The 20,790-nt window shown below is 41.8% G+C and overlaps 1 protein-coding gene across 3 annotated transcripts in view; it reads right to left on the reverse strand.

Annotated features, from left to right (window-relative positions):
* YWHAZ (tyrosine 3-monooxygenase/tryptophan 5-monooxygenase activation protein zeta) overlaps positions 1-10,985 on the reverse strand; it is a 32,138-nt gene extending 21,153 nt beyond the window's left edge. The window contains exons 1-2 of one of the 3 annotated variants that reach the window (XM_082434344.1): positions 10,431-10,985; positions 7,271-7,575 (exon numbers count right to left, since the gene is read on the reverse strand). In XM_082434344.1, the coding sequence (XP_082290470.1) occupies positions 7,271-7,564 (294 nt within the window). In that variant the 5' untranslated portion in view covers positions 7,565-7,575; positions 10,431-10,985. Of the gene's footprint in view, positions 1-7,270; positions 7,576-9,779; positions 9,804-9,968; positions 9,991-10,430 lie in introns of those variants that run through there. The other 2 variants (XM_082434346.1, XM_082434345.1) reach the window with 2 other exon arrangements.
* Between the last annotated feature and the right edge of the window lie 9,805 nt (positions 10,986-20,790).

Below are 20,790 nucleotides of genomic sequence, written 5' to 3' on the forward strand. Positions count from 1 at the left end.
AAGACTATTTTATACTACATCACTACTTATGTCACATTATACCTTACCAGAAAATGCAAAACTATATCAGTGACAAACGACAACTGCTACCGCATAGCAATTTTTACAGATAAAAGTTTTTCATCATTATAGGGAAATGCTCACTAGAGAATAAAGGAGAATGACCTGTTGCAAAGAAATGTACTTAGTACAATGGGAACTGATAAGAATGTGGTGGGCTAAGCATGCCATTTCTCCCAAGCCAAATTCTAATTTATGCCACCTAAATATTAAAAGCGTATAATATTCCTTCAGCATACTTTACATATTAAATACCACATATGTCAGTGGTCCTGTTTTTAGGGGGAATAAAGAAATAGAGCCAATCTTCTAAAGTTCAAAAACCACATGGACATCAAAATGAAAATAAGTTACAAATCAGAGTAATGAAACCCTCAGGAAACCCTTGGGCCATAAAGATGGGAATTAGCAATGGCTTGTGTCAGGGAAAGTAAGACCACCAAACTAGAGCTGAAGGCTTTATAGAGGGTATTCTGGCAAAGATGGAGCAAATGAACAGAAGGAAAGCACTGTTTTATAAAAAGGTAAGAAGAGTAAGAGCTGTCTGTATATAGCATAGAACCGGGAAAAGAACAGTAAAGATAGCAAGTCCGAGTGAATGACCACCACTAGCTGTAAAAGGTTCACAATTTAGCTTCTGTCCATTAAAATTAGGTCAAGTTTACCCTTCCTTACACCATCACTTTCTTGCCAATATGCTTCTGAGTGGGAGAGTAAGGGGTAGAACTACTACTAACTAGTACAATGGCAATGGCAAATAATCCTGGGTACTACCCACGGGAGTGCATCATACAAATGAGTATCAACAATGTAAAGGGTTGAGAACCTATGATGTAGGCAACACAGCAATAACTTGCAATCAGAAAATGAAGTCAAAGTTGAGCCCAAGATATCATTTTGATTAAGTCTAGAAAATGTGCTAAAAATTAAGAGGTTAGGAAGGACAGGTAGTTTCAAAAGGAAGATGAACTCTTGCTTGTAGCACGCTGAAATTGACAGCAATTCTAAATCCTCTAAAGAGCAGTGTTCATTCTCAATGCAAAACCCTAATAAAGAAAAGAGCTATGGAAACCAGGATGAAATCACAAGAGGAATATCTCAGGAATTCTAGAAAAAAAATTCTAATGCTTATTAGAATTTCAATGGACTACATTAAATTTTTAACTTAGCTGACATCAGAACACCCGTAATTGACTTTAAAAAAATTTCTCATACACACAAATGTTCTTCAGTATAACTGTGTCAAAGATCACCTATTTTGGAATAAAAAACTTGTGGTCAAATTAATCTAAATGGTCCAATAACATTTAATTTAATATTATAAATGAAGAACTATTTCACATACTGGGCTCCCTCTATGTGGTAGAACCAGTCATCAGATATGAAAATAGGTATTATATTCATGGGGGAAAAAAAAAAAAACCCTATGTCTTTCATAGGTTAAAGCCCCAATTCCAAACAAAACCCCAAGGTTAATATATGAATGATGATAAACTATGATGGAGGGCACTGAGACTCTGTTTCTGACATTAGTAAAAGGAGAAAGTTAGTCCAAAGAACAGAACCGGATGATCAGAAATCAAAAAAATTGGTCAAATCAAAAGCTCTGATTTTCTTTATAAAAGCAGAATTGTTTTTGCATGTCTATCAACACACCTTGTAAGAGGCAAAATCTGGTGTCATTTCCTTTGCCTGAAGTTTTCATATGGCCACTAAGTCCCACATTCCTTAATTTATAACATAGTAGACCCTTCATGATCTAACCAGTACCCCTCTCTCTCCTCCTCATCTCTTGCAAAATTATTGGAAAAGGCTTTTAAATAAAGCAATGTTCCCACCTACTGTTCCGAAAGAATGAACCATCACTTAATTTGCTGTATTAACCAAATCCTACTTACCTAATAGACTGGCTTTACATTAGGCCTTTCATTCCTAAGTAAACATCAATCATGTCCATGACTTTGGGCTAAGTACTTCAGATAGGTTTTTCAGCTACTCTCTGGAACTCCCTTCAGCTTCTATCAGCAGTTATATCCTTACTAAGAGTCCCATATATTTGTTCCCCGAACTATGCCATTATACTTGGCTATAATTACTTAAAGTGGTATGTTACTTAAGTGTTATGAAATATAAGTATGAAAAGTGTTCCTATGAAAACTAAGCTGAATGCGTCGAACGACTGGTTTTGAAAGGAGAGTCACACTCTCACACACACACGCACACCACTTGGGTTATTCAAAAAACTAAAAGATTAGAAAAGTTGCATATTTCTAGGATTATGAACTGATTACTCTTCTAGCTTTTAAGTTCTCACTCTGCTATGCAAACTCAAACAGCATTTTGTAATGGATGCATCTATTTTAGGGGTATCTAGTAAATTATTTTCAAACTGTGGATCTATGCATATTCAGAGAAAAGGTCTTAGCTCCACATTAGCAATGGGCAAATGAACATACACATCTGTTTTAATTGAAAATAAATGTTTAGACCAAGTATGAACACATACTTGAACCACTTTCCAATTAACCAACTAACTTGGGTCTTCTACCGTACCACTGTTGAGGTGTTACCAGTAAGATTTCTTTACTGATAAAGTTGGGTTTTTAGAAGAAAAAATGAAAAGCAAAATTACTCTCCATATGCTATTACAACTCTAAGGTAGCTTTATTTTCCCTCCTTTCTAATTCAAAAGCCTCTGCTAGGGCTGAATACAATTTCTTCCTCTTTCTTGGGCAGATTAGATGCGTAAGTGTGCATGTTCCTCCTCTACTTTAAGATTTTACTCAGGTTTTTTGTTTTAAGTCCAATTTTGAATCCTTTCATCTTTTCCTCTTAGTTCACTTTTCACTATCTTCACAGCTCATCTAATCACTAAACATCTCCAGGTCATCTATATCTCCTCCTAGAACAGGCAGGAAAGACTTCATTCTTATCTAAGTATTGCTATGCCAGAAAAGGACAGGTAACCTGTTGCTCTTGATCAAGTTGTTATTCTTCCCCTTCCCACCAAATGGCAAACATCTACCTTTCCTTTCTTTGTTCCTTTATTTTCTTTCATTTACACTTCACACACCTCAGACTTCCCAAATATACAAAATACCCCACCAGGGTCAATATTTAATGGTTATCATGAAAACTCTTTTAAAAAGACTACTGAATTTTATTCCCAAAAAGACTATCCAATGTACTCCTTCCTGGAAGGGACTGTTGCTATCTGCTATGTCACATAAGGTCTTTGTACTGAAACATACCAAAAGCAGTTATTTGACAAAAACATGTAAATATATACAGTCGTGAAAATGAATATGACACTGCAGAATTCTTCTGAGAAGCCCTTATTCCAATAAGTGAACTGCCTAGTAATTTTCAACTTAAAACTCTATATAGCAGTTTTTAAAGCCTAAGACACATATTAACACATTATTGACCAGGGGATTTCTGCAGAAACTAACGCCTGTGGCCATAATACGTCTCTGGTCAAAAATGTGTTAACATATTCAGACTAGGAAGGACCCCAAAGCTGCCTGGTTTCCTAGCTTGCTCCTGCTTAATGGCAGTTCTATGAGCTAGAGATAAAAACCAGTGCCCAGCAACCACACCTTAAAAACCACACCTTAAAAACGTAGAGAAGCATAATAAAATGGAACGCAGTCAAGTTAACTGAATCACACAACTACTGTTGCCAACTGTTACAAATGGCAGACTCATGATTTTACTGATTTGTGAAAGGAAGCCATTCTTTACCTTATACCAGTGGCTTTCAATTTTTAAATGAAACCTTTGAAAATTTTCTGGCCAGTATGGGCCCTCTGCCCTAGAAAAATACACAATTTTTAAGGCTTCTTGGATCTTTTAAATCCCATTCTTGGACTCCTGAGTTAAGAGACCTCTATATTATTAGAGGCAGGTTTGTACTATTGTCACTGCTTTAAACAGAAGCCCAAAACTGAGATAAATTGGGGCACTAAGAGTACCTGATTTTCTTTCTCCACAACAATCCTAAGGGGTAGATATTATTCCCATTTAATTGAGCTCAGTTTTCTCTGAGGGATGAAAGATTTCTTTAGGCCACTCGGCTATTCAATGGTAAAAAGTCGGTTTGACTCAAAACCTGGAGCTCTTTTTACGACGCTACATTCTTCTTTGAGTTTGAATTAGGTTCAATCTAGTATGCATATCCTCATTTCATTTTCCATTTCATCATGTTCAAGATAAACTACCCAATTTTTTGGCTTCTTGTGAGTTTAGGCAGAAGAGGTGTTGATCCCCTCCCCCACTAACACGAGAGCTTTTGGTCTAAGATCTGGTAGAAGAGGCAGACTGCATTAGTTCACAATTTAACGACACAAGGAAGAAAACTGCAAATTTTCTGGCATAAAGAGAAGTCCATGTTGTGAAGAATAAAGCCAGTGACCATTTTCCACAGTAATGCTCTAAAACTTTTGTCCAAAGTAACATGTTCCCTGCTCTTTCTCTGCTTAAGTAAATGGTATAAATTAAGCAAACACTTGATAAAATGCACATAACCAGAATGGCGGTAACCTAATAATGGACTAAAGAGCTCTTCAGAAAAACTTTGAACCGTGGAGGTTAGTTCCCACTAATAGGAAGAAAGAGAATATGTTCTTAGCCAGTATGACACAGGTACTCAATAGAACAATGAAGTCTGGTTCATCACTGATGCCAATAATGTTAATTCTGAAAAGGAATTACCTGCTTGTTTTCCTCAAATTAAAAGTCAAAGTTCAGAAAAAAACTAGAGTAATAAAAATTGTAACTGGTTATATTTTTATAAGTAAGATATTGAGATATAATTAAGCACACTTTCATTAATCATCAAGTAAATCAGTTCAAACAATTTTTTTCTCTAGGAGAAATAACAGTTCTGCTATATTTTACTCTTCCATTTTACTAAAAAGGGGAAAAGGAATTTTATGCAAGATGTTTCCAGAGCCAACATGACCTGCCTGAAAAAAGATGACAGGGAAAGGAAGAAGCCTGCCTGTAACGAATCACAGTATCTGTAAATATCGAATTTTCCCAAGTTGAAACAGAAAAGGCCTTGGAAAATTAGCAGTGCTGCTGACCTAGTTCTATTATCCTCTTTTCCAAAAGAAGCCTTTTTGCTCATTTACTTAACAAATACTTGAGTATCTACTATATGTTAGGAGGCATGAGCCATGCAAAGATCACTAATGGAGCTTTACTTTAGAAAAGACTAAGGCTGGAAGCAAAAGCTTGTTTAGGATTCTCTGAGTCTTTTGTATAATAAAAGAATTAAACTTTCATTTATCTATACTTTCCAAGTGGAAATTTCGTTTAGACTTGGTAAGAAGCCAGTGCTATTCTGAAGAACATGGGTAGTGACCAGTATGAAACCCCCTTAATAATCATATCAACAAGGAGAAGCTATTTAGAGATTAATCCAGTTATTCTCACCCACTGATCCTATTTTTTTTCCTTGATAAGGAAACCAAAGGGAAGTAAAGTTAAAACTGCTATAGTCTTTTCCTAGGAAAATCCTCACAATGACAGGACCTTTTATACTTCTTGTGTGGAAAACATGCAAATACCTACCTGGAATCGCAAATAAGCTGTAAGTAGAGGGTAAATGTTACTGCGTCCCCCATTTATTCCTAAAATTGACTTTTGTCTTAAGGGAAATTATAACTTGTAGCAAACTCTTTGAAACCAAAATAAAAATTATTTGATCTATTAGGTGTAATAATTGGAGGAAAAACATCAGAGAGAACAAAACTCAGTAACGTACACCGGTACTAATCAGTAAACAGAGCAAGGTGGGAAAAGCCCGACATGTTCTTTATTATAGGAAAATATTATATTTTCAAATTTTAAATATTCTTAATTACCTTAGCAAACCACAAGATGAGCATTTGTCATTTAGCATAAATAAAAGCCAGAACTCCCTTCTCATCTTAGAAATGAATGATAGCTATCAATGTAAAGATTTCAAGTAAGCAATCAAAAACAAACCACACACAAGACAGACACCACATAAGACTGTGCGCCCACGTTAAGATAAAAAATATTATTGTTCTTTAAAAAGATAGCCTAAAGAAAATTATCATTTAAGAAAAAAAGTCATAATTTAGGAACTGAAGATATTCCATTAGTCTCAGACTAGTATAAAGGAATCATAATACCATTATAACTTTAACAAAAACTCCAAACCCACAACATGAGAAATAATCCTATATCGCTCGTTATAGTAGTTCTTCCGTGAACAAGGTTCAAATAATTAAGTAGTGCAGCTGGATTTTCAGAGGAATTGGGATACTGCATCTCTCTATATACCAGAGCCCTGCCATACTGAGACCCAATGTGTAACCTGAAATCCTGAAATACAAGAGAAATCATTTAGTAAAACCCACTTCAAATATTATTCCAAAAACTCCTGCTTCATTAAAAGGGGAAAGTATTAGTGTATATAGGTTGTTACATGCTAAATGGTTGGATCTCCTACCAATTTATCCTCAGATTTAAACTTTTCTGACACAGAAAATCATCATTTGCAGGAAAATTTTAAAATTAACCAAAATGTAATGTTCAATTCTTTTAAGCTATTTAGAGAAGCAGTGCTTCAACAAGTAGATACTGAATACTTAAAATACTTCTTGAATGAACCTGGAAAAATCAAGCTTCAGTTTTTCATAATCTTTTATTGTGGTTGTCAGTGTTCAAAGTTGACCTCCAACACTTAAATGCAGGAAGAGGCAAAAGCAACTGTGAAGCCAGTTTTCTGCATGGCTGACTCATTACATTAACATTATAGTGGCTAATCCAGGGAAGGCTATTAAGTCTACAGTGAGTCTCCTGTTACATCTTACCTAAAACAGGGTATGTAAAATTCCTGCATCCATATATGTACTTTAAAGAAAATCAGCTCTAGAACTACTACAAATATTCTAACCATAACTGAAATGATATACTATTACTTCACCTCTTCAATTAGAACAAAAAACACTACTAATCTATTTGAACTGATTGATAATCATCTTTGCATTTACCTTATACAATTGTCTTAACATCTTTTAGTAATGACACCCTGAAAGACTTGTAAATCTAGAACACCCCATTTTTAAAAGGAAAAGAAAAACCAAAGAAAGAAAAAGTTGAGAGTACCCTAACTGATACGCATTACAGGAACTCTATATTATAGCGACGCTAAACTGAATGGTTTGATTCTCACCAGTACATCGTTGCAGATATCTCTTAGCTCGGTCTCAATTTTCTCTCTGTATTCTCGAGCCATCTGCTGTTTTTTCTCAGCACCTTCCGTCTTTTGCTCAATACTTGACACGACCCTCCAAGATGACCTACGGGCTCCTACAACATTTTTATAAGCAACTGAGAGAAGATTCCTCTCCTCGTTGGATAATTCAGCTCCTTGCTCAGTTACAGACTTCATGCAGGCCGCCATGTCGTCATATCGCTCAGCCTGCTCGGCCAGTTTGGCCTTCTGCACCAGCTCATTTTTATCCATGACTGGATGTTCTGCCGGGAAAAAAAAAGTAGCATTTAGATATTTTTTTCCATTAAAACAAACAGACTGAAAATTATACCTTTTGTAAACAAGCTATGTTAACACCTCAAACCTAATTACCTATGGAAGATTTTTTACATGAGAAATTTAATGCAATCTCACAAAAGAATGCTAAGAAAAAAAACTGGCATGCTCAGCATGCAGAGGGTACATTTAAAGCCATTAACACTGGTTTAGCAAAACTAAAATTGCATTACCTCATCTTTGTTCAGAAGATCCTAATTTCACAAAAGGTTAAAGCACATTTCACCAAGAGGCGGCCTTAAAAACCAACCGTTATCTTACTTGGTCAAAATCTCAACTCCAGTTTCAAGTATCACTAAATAATCCAAAATTAAGCAGCTTTTAGTGAAAACACCACCTATGAAGAACATTATACTATCACACTCCCAGAATCACGATACCTGTCAGTTGAATGTAATTCATGTCCTTTTACTTTGTTAATAGCTACGCTTGTCAGGAGTGTTTAAATTTTAGTTGGTATCACACCCACCCCAAGTCCACTGATCTTTGCAACAGCTGATCGTAGCATGCCAATTTTCTGTGAGAAATGACCAAACTGCTTGTTTTAAGATACTGTGAATGTAAAACCACCACCAAGGATCAATACATAACTGACCCTAACGTTTCATTTATCTGTACCTTGTTATATGCACACAGGCTTGAAAAATAACACCCATGAATCCTGGAACTTCATTCTTACTATCTGCGAGCACTAAAATGTATATATTAAGTGCTTCCCGGTGTCACCAGTGTTTCTGATGTCATTGTTCAGTTTAAATGCAGAATTACTGCATTGTTCCTAGTAGTCAAAATTTAATTGAATACATTATCACCCGAGCTGCCCTTATATCGTAACTTCCTAATTCTTTCTCATTTTAAAGCTCCTTCGACTTTTCAATTTCCCCCGTTTTACTACTCCTTAAGATATCCTTCTGAAAGGTCCTAAAGCAGCACAGAAAGCTACTAACCCATACAGGGGTCCCACAGGGTACAGGATTTATGATGAACAGAAGAGTCACTGTCATTCACTACGGGAAATGACTCCCTTTCTTTACCTTCCCAGGGAAATCCCACAATACTCTTTTTAAAAAAAAACCAAATCGGCACAGGTCCTCTGTGTTTGAACAAGTGATTAGCGAGCTTGAATGGGAACTAGACTGTTTCAATGAGAAAATTAAAATTTGTGATCGCATAACCTCCCCACCCCCCTCTTCTTGAAATTACTAATTTCTCCCCTAGGAACTCAAAAACGCTCTCGGACTAACGCTGCTTCTAATGAAAATTATCTAAGACCAGTACAAAGGTTTCTCTCCCCAACCCCTCGGGTACAAGCGGGAAATGGATTAGGTTTCTTAGAATAACCAGCGCTCCAAGGACTGGCCGCACCCATTTAACCCTTAACCGGCCTAAGACGTCGAGGAGGGTGAAATGAAAACGGGCCGACTGCGACTTTAAAGTGCAAACCCTTCCGTCCGCGCCATCCGCAACCCCCCTCCTTGGCTCCGCCCAAGCTGGTGCCTCCGCTCGGTCCCCGAGTCTCCCTCTTTGTCATGGCGGATCTGTGTCAAGGAGCCCAACCTACTGCCGAGTGTTAATTCCCCCACCGGGGCCGGAGGGAGGAGCCGCGCGCCCCCGCCCGAGCCGGGGAGGGGGAGCCGCCCGCGCCGGGGGCACCGACGCCAGCGCCGCCCGCAGAAGCGGAACCAGACGGGCCGGCCGCGGACACACCCCACTCTCCCACCGGCGTCCGTCCGCCACCGGCCACCGCGGGTGCTTACTTAGTCTACGGGGATCCGACAGCTGCGGCAGGTGGGGGAGGGGCGAGCCACACCCAGGCGAGCCGGGCCACCGCCGGCTGTTATGCTCCGGCTCACCCGCCCCGCAGAGCGAGGTCCCCGTCTACACACCCAGACCAGGACCCTTCAGTTTCAGCCCCCGCGGGAGCGAGCGAGACACGCGGCCCACCGTCCTCCCCATCCCTACCTGGGCTCCCAGCCCCCCTCCACCCGGACACAGAGAGCCAGCCCATCCCCCACCCCGCCAGGAATATTCAAGTCCCCCCCCCGCGGAACCCAGGAAATTCGGCTCTGGGTCGCGGGCGAGCCCCACCCCGGAGCCGGGTCGCCCGAAGTGCGGCCTCGCCCAGCTCTACCTGGCGGGCGCTTCCGGGCCGCCCCGGCTCGCAGCCCGGTGCTCGGGCCTCCCGCCGCGCCACCGCCCGGGTGGGGGAGGGCTGGGTGCCGCCGCCGCAGCGCGGGGCGCGGAGGCTGCGCCGAGGAGCGGGCGGGAGAAGCAGGGGAGGGGAGAGGAGGGGGAGGCGGCGGGGAGGGGGCGGCCTCACCTGCGCCACTGCAATGCCCGCAGCCGCCGAGTCATTATCTCAGGCGGAAGCGGGCAGCGGGGCGGCGCTGAGGAGGGAGCTTCGGGGGCGCGGGTGGGAACGGATCGCAGCCGGCGGTGCCTCGGCCACCCCCGGGAGCCGGCGACCGGGCGGGTCCCGGGGATCTGGCGTGTGGGCGCCCTTCCCACCAAGGGGGACGGGACCGGGGCCGGGCGCTCATCGCGGCCGAGGCGTTGATGCGGAAGCAAGTAGCCCGAAGCAGCCGCGAGCCGCCCGCCCGAATCCAGCGGAAGAGAAGCCGCCGCCCGTCTCCGCCTGAGGAGACTCCGCCTCAGCCCAGCGCCGCTCCCGCCGGGCGAGTGGGGCTGAAGGGATGCGGAGCGGGGACGGCCCCCGCGCTTTCGGAAGGCTGGCCTGGGACAGGAAGGAGCCGGGCGAGGCGGCGGCGGCCGGGTCCCTTACCTGTGTCCGGAGTGGGTGGCGACGGACGGACGGGGCTCAGCGGTCTCTGGGCGGCAGCGGCGAGGCTGAGACTCTGTCCCTGGATCTCGCTGCTCACAGGCTACAGCCGCTCCGCAGACACGGGGTTTCCTCCAATCACCAGCCCCGGCAGCAGGGGCGCCACACGCACGATGACGTCAAACGCTGCTATGGCAACCGTTGATTGGTGCCCACAGCTCAGGGGGCCCAGAGCAACCGCCGCTCTCCAGCGCGCGGCCGTCTTGCCCGTCCGCACTAGAGGGCGAGCGGAGGAGCGCGCGTCCTCTCCGCTCCCAACACTCCTCCCCAGCCCGCTCGGCTTCCAGCTTCTCTACTCCTGTCCTGAGTGCGCCTGAACAGGAAGCTCTTTTTTTTTTTTTTCTCCTGGCCACCAATACCCCCACCCCTCACTCGCCTTCCCTTTGGATCCCTCCGCTACCTCCGCCGGCTCACTCTTCTAAACCAGCCAGCAGGAAATTTCTCCCCACCCCCACCGTAGCTTTTCGTGCGATCCGTCTGCGCCTGCGCCAGTTACTCTCTCTAGAAGGGGCTCCCGTTCAGCAACATCCGGGACCTTTCACATCCTCCCCCCCATCACCTCCCAGCCGCCTGGCCCGCCCCGCCCTCCGTGTTTCGCGGTGGTAGCTGCCCCCGGGGCCATCCGAGGGGCGGGATTACGAGAGCGGCTCCGCGGCGCGGGCGTTATGATCTGGAGTTGGGGGGGTGGGAGGGCGCGGTCAGAGGGTCGGGGAGGGGCGTGGTGGCGCGCTACCCCGCTAGCCCGCTGCTCCCTCACGCCGGGCGGGGCGACCGGGGCGCGCGGCCCCTCCCTTTCTCCCTTCCGCCGCTGCGGCTTTACCTGCTGGCTCGCGGAAAGCGGCCGGAGGCCTTTTAAGGCTCGGCAGAGAGTGAGGCGTCCGGTCCCAGAGGGTGGGCTGAGCGACGGGATGGTTTTCCAATCGGGACTTGGGGATCAGCGCGCAATGACAGCTGCGAGGGGACAATGGGTGGGCGCGAAGTGGGGCTGAGGTGGGGCGGGCGGGTGGAGCTGAGGCCTGGAAGGAGGCTCTCAAAGCCTACAACCGCCGAGGGGAAAAGACAGCTTCCTTAGATGGAGGATTTGAGGTGACCGTGGAGGCCTTAACAAGAAGGGAGGCGAAGAAAGAGGTTTGACCGTATTGCCTCGTTTCTCGTAGGTTACATTTTTCTGTCCAAATAAAGCTTTCACTTAAAGGCCTCATGCTGCAGTGGTTTAAAATGTAATGATGATTACGTATTTTCTCCTGAAGCAAGGTTTTAGGGGCTCGGGGGTTCCCGGGGCCCGGATTGACCCAGCTGGCGGTGGGCCGCAGGCAGGGCGAGGAGCAGGGACCCGGAGCCAGGAAGAGAGGAAAGAGAAGGGCGGAAATTGCAGGTGCCGCCTTAACGTGCCAACCTAAAACGGTAGGGCCTCCACCCAGTCAATTTAAGGAAGTTCTAAGAGATATATTCACAGTGTGAAATGTCCCTGATCCGTCTTCCTTTAAATGTATTAGAGCTTAGAAAAGATGAGTGCCTGGTTGACCTGCAAAACCAGTTGCAAAAGTCGTCTGGAGTTAATAGAACTCAGAGCTCTTCCTACTACCCATGTGTAAACTCCATCTTGGCCTCATTGACTTTTCCAACATCTCTTTACTGAGCACCTACTAGGGCCCTGCTTTAGGCACAGCTGACAAAGGAGCCTCACAGGAGTTCAGCCTCAAGTTCCGCAGAGGATTGAACTTACCGGTAGCAGACACAGAAAACGTTTCCTCCTTGGTCCAGCACCTGGTTCTTCGGAGCACCTTGTCTTTTTCTGTATGATGGATACAGTGTCTGTGCCACAAGACTGTTCTACAAATGACGTTTTGCCTGAAGTTCCAACTGGCATTTTAGATACTAAAAGATAAACCAGGAAGAGAGTTTTCCAGTGACCGGTTCAATTTCAGTGTTTTTTATTTTCCCCATCGGAACAGAGTCATCATAGGCTGAATGGATGAACAAATTGATCAGGGTTTTGTTTCTGGGATATTAAAGTCACCTTTCTTTGACTCCTAAGCAAATTCTTTTAGGGAGTGAGTCACTTAAAATGACTAATATTTCAAAAGATTTCTTAAAAAAATTTTTTTTTGGCCTCCAGTTTTGTGCTAGGCACCAGAAATTTGACAGAAGATACTAAGTTTAAAAAATCTTTCTTAAAAGGAAATTGATGGGAGTTCCTGGTGGCCTAGTGGTTAGGATTCCAGGCTTTCACTGCTGTGACCTGGGTTCAATCCCTGGTCAGGGAGCTGAGATCCTGTAAACCATGTGCCCCCCACCCCCCACCCCCAGAAAACTGATGTTTCTTTAATATCTCAAATACATGCCTAGATAGAATATATGCCCTTTGTTTTAGAGGAAGTTTAGGGATTTCTCTGCATAAATAAGTTGTGGATTTACCTTAGGAAACAGCTAAGTTAGGTTTTTGCCTCCTGCTTTAAATAGCAAGGCTTTTTTGGTGAAACGACAGGAGCTATTAGGTTTTACATACTCAGATCAACATGCTCATGGAATAAAGTGTAATGAGGTTGCAGGGGAGCAAGAATAGGGAATGTCATGAAAGCCCCAATTGATAAGTATTTTGAGGAACAGGAATAATATATGGCAAGGATAATTGAAAACAAAGAAATAGAACCTATGAACTTGAACTCTAGGACAATTACTGGAGACTTTCAGTGGTAGCCTAACCTGTTTTTATTTTCTTCACTGCTCAACTCTGTTGCCTCCGTCAAGTTGCTTAACCCTCTGTGCCTTGATATCCCCATCAATAAAATACTGGTAATAAAAACACTTAACTCATTAAGTGGTGTTGAGGATTAAATGAAGACATATATAGGGGACTTCCCTGGTGGTCCACTGGCTAAGACTCTGCGCTCCCAGTGCTGGGGGCCTGGGTTCGATCCTTGGTCAGGAAAATAGATCCCACATGCTGCAACTAAAGATACCACATGCCACAACTAAGACCCGGTGCAGCCCAATGCATAAATAAATAAATATTTTTAAAAATAAATAAATGAAGATATATATATACACATACATATATTTATATATACATATATAAATGTATAATAAAGGTATAATAAGTATCTTATATAAGCAATTATATAAGTATCTTAAAATGTGAAAGATATACATATGTATAATATAATGTATAAGTGATCTTTATCTTATATATATTATAGATATATATTATACTTATACTTAATTATTCTTATTATAATATATACAATATTATGTATTTTATATACATAGTGCCTAGCAGCATTCCCTGCTAACTTAGCTATTATTATTCATTGAATAATGAATTATTATTATTATTCATGAATAATAATTCATTATTATTATAGATGGATATATCTGATGTCTCTGCTCTTCAAAGGGTTGTGAATATAAAATGAAACCATATATTTAAAACGTCTTTGAAAAGTATGAGGTATAAAGGTGTTCACTCTGGAAATGCAACTTTGTTAGTCTGTTAGCGCAAAGGAGCCGTAAGTGATAGGTCAGTGACTATTGCTCCATTCTTGTACAAGAGACTGCAATGATCTCCTCAGATCTATGTTATACATTAAAATGGGAAAGCGTTCAGGTAAATTAATGTAAGTCCATCGTTTTAATTGGAAAAACATCTCACAGGATGAACTCTATTGATGATGTGGCAGTTACATGATCTTTTAAGCTTAATCACAATTCAGTCAGGTTATAATCTCACTTCAACATTATGCTTTAATTGGAGAAATGCAGCATAGTGCAGTGGGCTTTGGAGTCAGAATGGGATACAAATTTTCGTTTGTCATTCAGAGCTACGTGACCTTAGGCTACTAAATTGGACATACTAATATCCAATTCCGTCAGATTATTGCAAGGATAAGTAGGAGATAGAGTAAGGAGAGAGCTACACATAGTGCTCTATATCACAATTATCTATTGTTGGAATAACAACCTAGAGTTTGTGGTAGAGGCAGACTAGTTATTCACCAAACCTATTTTTTTCTCTCAGAGCCTCAGCTGGACTCCATTGCCCAGTCTCCCTTGCAATTGGGTGTGGCCACGTGACTGAGCAGTAACTAATAGGATATGACCAAAGTGATGTGCTTCACTTGTGGCCTTGGTCCTTAAAATCCTCCCTGTTTGAACCTCTATTAGGTCCCTTAATGCACCTCTATTTGCCACCTGAAATGGAGAGGATTTCAAGGCTTTAGAGGAGAGGGACTGTAAAATGAAAGGAGCCTGAGTCCCTGAAAGTCTATGAAAGTTGGCCTTGAACATTTTGGACTTTATCGAGGGATATCTTCTCTTTTTAAAGCCACTGAGATTTAGGATTTATCTGTTATAAGAGCTAGCACTGTAATGTCTGTAGATGTCATTGGCAAATCCAAAGCATGGTAAAGATTTTTTTTAAAGAGAAAATGGGAAAGAAAAAAGGGGGGTGGTGGTGGGAGGGAAAAGAAGTGAGAGAGTAAGAAAAGGGAACCTGATCTTGTGATAAAAGGTATTTTATGTATTCGCGACTAATCTCTTGGCTTTTAGCATGACCTTAGGAAAGTAACATTTTCTCAATTCTAAATCAATCTAAGGGACTTCCCTGGTGGCGCAGTGGTTAAGGATCCATCTGCCAATGCAGGGGACACAGGTTCGAGCCCTGGTCCGGGAAGATCCCACGTGCCGTGGAGCAACTAAGCCCGTGCGCCGTAACTATTGAGCCTGCGCTCTAGAGCCCACGAACCACAACTACTGAGCCCTCGCACCTAGAGCTCGTGCTCCACAACAAGAGAAGCCAATGCAATGAGAAGCCTGCACACCACAACGAAGAGTAGCTCCCACTTGCCACAACTAGAAGAAAGCCCGCGCACAGCAACGAAGACCCAACACAGCCAAAGATAATAAATAAATTTAAAAATAAATTAATCTAAGAGTCTCACTACTTTACTTTTTAATTTACTATTTACTTGATGCCATCCTCATTCTTTTGTCTACTACTTTAGCCTTATTTTTCTAAAAAAAATGTTCAGTCCATACGTTTTAACTGTATCCCCACATCCCAGACTCTAGCCCTGTGTTCTATGATACTTTGGTCACAGACCGGGTTTTTTGCATGCTGATTAAAAAAACAAAAATGTAAACCAATAAGAAAGCCAAGTCAACTGTGAACTCTCATTTCATACCTTCATCGGGCACTTAACTAGGGCCCACTGGTCAGAGATTATGCTGCACTGGAGGGGTAAAAATGCATGGATATGCTCCCTCCCTGAAGGAGCACACAGTCTAGGGACAGAGCCAAACACCAAATGCAATTACAGTGAAGCACAGTGAAGTAAGGGCTTGTAAAGGTAAGCAGATTGTGTTTTGAGAAATCAGAGCTGTGAGCACTGTCCATGGAGAAGTGAGGAAGGTTCCCCGAAAAACTGATATTCATCCTATAAATTACTGATTTGATCATCAGCAGAGTCAATTTTGCTTTTTTGCCTCCAATGGCATTTTTAATTCCACAGTGAAATTTTTAGCTTCCTTACACTTTTACCTTACCAGTGACTGACAGATACCATATCTCCCCACATCCTATTAAGTGCACAAAGAGACATTTTCTAAAGTTTTCTTTTCCTATAGTAAATCGTCTTCAGTTGTATACTCTTCTTTGGAGTCTTCAGATAGCACTCTGTTGCCTTGTGCTATAGAGTTTTTTTCTATCCTATGTTGGGGTGATGACTGTTTTCCTATTACATGTCAATAAGGGAAGTTCCTTCCAGTCTCAGAGTTGGCCAACTGGCAGATGAAATTTCCTCTGCTTCTCTTTACCATCCTCTTGAAAACAGACCTAAAGTGGTAGGGAGAGTGCAGGACCACACTCACCTACCCAAATGCTGGAATCCTGCAGACATTTACATTTATCACCTGTTGAGCAACCGACATGACAGGATCTTCCCCTGACCCATTGTTCAGTTGTCTGCAAGGAGGAGAATTTATGTTGACAAGAATCAGAGGCTATCTGGGGTTCTTCTTTAATCAGCTGTGATAAATGGAAAAACTACAATCTTGAATGCTGAAGGCTGTCAGCATGCTTCCCCATGATGCTTTATCTGCAGCCTCTTATGCCAGGGGTCTATCCATCACGTTCTGTAACCAGCCACCCCTGCCTCCCTGGTCCTCTGTAATTCTACTGTGCCTTCTCCTGGGATTTGGAGATTCTGACTGAATAACAGTGTGAAGGCTTAACTTCTTCCTACCCATTTTGCTCTTCTTTCTCAGAGGATAAAATATTCATGATAAAGTTTCTTGGTTTAGTTTCCTCTGCACTGTAGTCAGTGGAAATGCCTCTTGCAAATGGCTGACTCTTATTTTTCAAAAACTTTTTCATGATATTTTAATGGCAAAATGGGAACCATTGTAGCAAAGATTGTAGCTTGGCACCATTTTAACATCTTAACCTTTAAGTCTCCTGTTGCAGTCTCCAGTAGAATTTATTTTAGGTTCACAGCAAAATTGAGAGGAAGATACAGACATTTTCATATAGCCCCAGCCCCCCCTTATGCATAGCTTCCCCTATTTTTGACATCTCCCACCAGAGTGGGGTATTTGTTAAAACTGATAAAATTGATTTGTTAAAACTGAGTGGTATTTTGTTAAAATACATTTACAAATCATTATCACCCAAAGTTCAAAGTTTACCTTTGGGTTCACTCTGGGTGTTGTCCATTCGATGGGTTTGGGCAAATGTATGATGATATATATCCATGATTAAAGTGTCATATGGGGTAGTTTCACTGCCCTAAAAATTCTCTGCTCCATCTATTCATCTCTCCCCCCAACCCGTGGTAACCACTGATCATTTTACTGTCTCCATAGTTTACCCTTTCCCAGAATGTCATATAGTTGGAATTATACAGTAGCACCTTTTCACACTGGCTTCTTTCACTTAGTGATATACATTTAAGATTCCTCCATGTCTTTTCATGGCTTTCCTCCATGGATTTTCTTTTCCTTTTTTTTTGGCCATGCCCCACGGCATGTGGGATCTTAGTTCCCTGACCAGGGATCGAACCCTCGCCCACTGCAATGGAAGCGCGGACTCTTTTTTTAATAATTTTTTTTTAATTAATTATTTATTTATTTATTTTTTGGCTGTGTTGGGTCTTCGTTTCTGTGCGAGGGCTTCCTCTAGTTGTGGCAAACGGGGGCCACTCTTCATCGCGGTGCGCGGGCCTCTCACTATCGTGGCCTCTCTTGTTGCGGAGCACAGGCTCCAGACGCGCAGGCTCAGTAGTTGTGGCGCACGGGCTTAGTTGCTCCGCGGCATGTGGGATCTTCCCAGACCAGGGCTCGAACCCGTGTCCCCTGCATTAGCAGGCAGATTCTCAACCACTGCGCCACCAGGGAAGCCCGGAAGCGTGGACTCTTAACCACTGGCCCACCAGGGAAGTTCCCTGGATTTTCTTTTCTTTTCTTTTCTTTTCTTTTTTAGGGCTGAATAATATTTCATTGTCTGGATGTACCACAAAACTGTGATACACCCGTTCACCTACCAAAGGACATCTTTTGTTGCTTCCAGGTTTGGATAATTATGAATAAAGCTGCTATAAACATTCACGTGCAGGTTTTTGTGCAGACATTAGTTTTCACCTCCTTTGAGTAAACACCAAGGAGTGCCATTGCTGGATTGTATGGTCAAAGTATGTTTAGCTTTGTAAGAAACCACTAAACTGTCTTCCAAGTGACTATACCATTTTGCATTCCTGCCAGCAATGAATGATAGTTCCTGTTGCTCTACATCCTTATCAGCATTTGATGCTGTCAGTGTTCTGGATTTTGGCCATTTTAATAGGTGGGTAGTGTTATCTCATTGTTCTTTGAATTTACATTTCCCCAATGACATATGACGTGGAGCATCTTTCCATATGCTTATTTGCCATCTGTATATCTTCTCTGATGAGGTGCCTGTTAAGGTCTTTGGTCAATTTTTTAGTCCAGTTGTCTTCTCATTGTTGAGTTTTAAGAGTTCTTTGTATATTTTGGATAACAGTCCTTTATCAGTCATTTGCAAATATTTTCTCCCAGTCTGTGGCTTGTCTTCTCATCCTCTTGATCAATTATGTTTTTTAATATATTATATTTTTATATTTTGTAAGCAAAGGTAAAAACTTTAATTTGGTGTTAAGCATTAAAAAAACTTTTGGAAGTTACAATTGAGATTAGTGGCGCAGAAATGAAGGTGCTGGTTTATGATATTTACCAGAAATGTCTTCTGAATTCAGGAATCATTTCATATGAGAGGTACTCATATATACAAAGCAAAATGAAAAATGTACAGGTACCACCATATCTGATCATCTTTTGGAGATTGCCACCATTTGATAATGGTTTGAGCCAGATGAAAGCAGCTGGGAACTCACAGTTTCAAAAGTGCATCATTTACAATTCAAAAGTAATCATGGAGTGGAAAGGTCAGAAGAAAAATTTGTCCCCTTCTGGCCTGTATTTCAGTCCTGAGTACCCAAGAATAAGCAAAGGGAACATGTGGAATTCATTAAGGGTTGAAAATACAATAAGAATGCATATATATCAGAAGACTTAAAATAAAAATTCCCTCCTTTAGGCATCTGGAAAAGGCATCAAGGGCAATGTGAATTTCTGGCAGTTTTCCCAGGACCTGATATAAAATTTTTCTGGACCTAAGAGCAGAATTTCTGTATTCTAGTTTCCCTGCTCTTTCCTCTGGGGCAATTGCTCTCAACTTGAAATTATTTTTAGGAGGAGTTCACACACTTTCTTAACCATGAAATCCTCAGGAATCCCTGAAATATTTCAATATTTCAGCGACTAGATAGGAAATTTAAACCAAACCCACTCTGTAGGACATGAGATGGTTATTTGGGGCAGTCATGTGTGTTTTTGACATGACTAACTTTCATACAGTTAACGCCTCACTTATTTGTTAAACATTGATTTTTCAGTCAGGTTAGTATAGTCAGCAGGCTTCAGGCTTGGTCAATTAAAAAATGAATAAGTAACAACTGCAGGAACACTTAAATTGGTAAGGGACCAGTAGAAGGAAAGGGCACATGTGTTGAACTGTTTCTCTAAACCACCATTGACCAAAAGATCTATCTAAGCAATTTATAAGATGAGGTCACCTTCCTTTTGTGACTTTCCTATCACAGCTTTGCAGCGAGCGATAGCTTATGCATGCAAGTGGCATAAATAAATCAAAGCGTATCTGCTAGGCAGCGGCTATATATATGAGAAGGTAGGGATTAGAAACAGTACAAAGGTCAAGCTTTAGAAAGAACAATCAACCCTGAGCTGCTGACAAAGAAGACTTGATTGTTTTATTAGAGTAAGTTGAGAGTCAGAGGTCAGGGAGAAGTGAGTGTTGTACTTGACTGAGAATAGAGGGAAATATAAATGCAGGAAAAGCGCCGACATCTGCTGCAGAGAGACGGAGAATGGAGAGTGCATTCTAGCACAGGCCTTCTGTATGGTACCCTACTGTTCTCCTTTGCTGAAACATCTCAAGGGCCTTTTTGGAAGGGCAAGTAAATAATATCAGAACCAGGGGATTCTGGAATGTCAGTGAAACACTCAACATCATCATGGATTGCCTTCATTATCTTTAGGAAAACAGAACAACATCAATGGATCTGGGTTCTGGAAAGACCACATTTATTCTTTCATTCTGAACAGATGTTTATTGAATAGCTACTTAAATACCACATGTAACAGGTGCTGAGAGTGGAAAGATGGAAACTGCTAGACCACAATAGAGTCACATTTTGGTGGGAAGGACAAATATATTAGCCACCTCTTTGTAGGTAATTGATAAAGACTGGTTGAATGGAGGAATAATGAATAAATAAATGGACTTTTAAAAGAGAATAGCATTTTGGAGATTACTAATATTGCTACATATGAATAATAACATGAATAAATGAAATTCACTGATAAACACATTCTCAGTATATATTTAAACCCAGAAATACTAGGAAGTATTTCTTTATTAAGAAAAACTGAGTAAATTTACTTTATGTTCATTTCTCTCCAGAGGACCCCAAGAGAGATTTGGTTAGCGATGAAATGAGGTAGGGGAATCAAAGGAGAAGAGAAACAAGTCCTGGATAATCCAGTTACATATAAATATTGAAAATAAAAGGGACCTTGTCATTTTAAAAATATTTACTTTATTCAAGGGACAGACTCAAGACATAAACTTAAAAATGGCTATTAGAATTAAAATATCACCTTCAAGTCTATTTCTGAAAAATATACAAATAAACAAAGGATTATATTATAA

This window comes from Balaenoptera physalus (assembly GCF_965194825.1).
Source record: "Balaenoptera physalus genome assembly, chromosome: 17".
In the NCBI taxonomy this organism is placed as follows: Eukaryota; Metazoa; Chordata; class Mammalia; order Artiodactyla; family Balaenopteridae; genus Balaenoptera; species Balaenoptera physalus.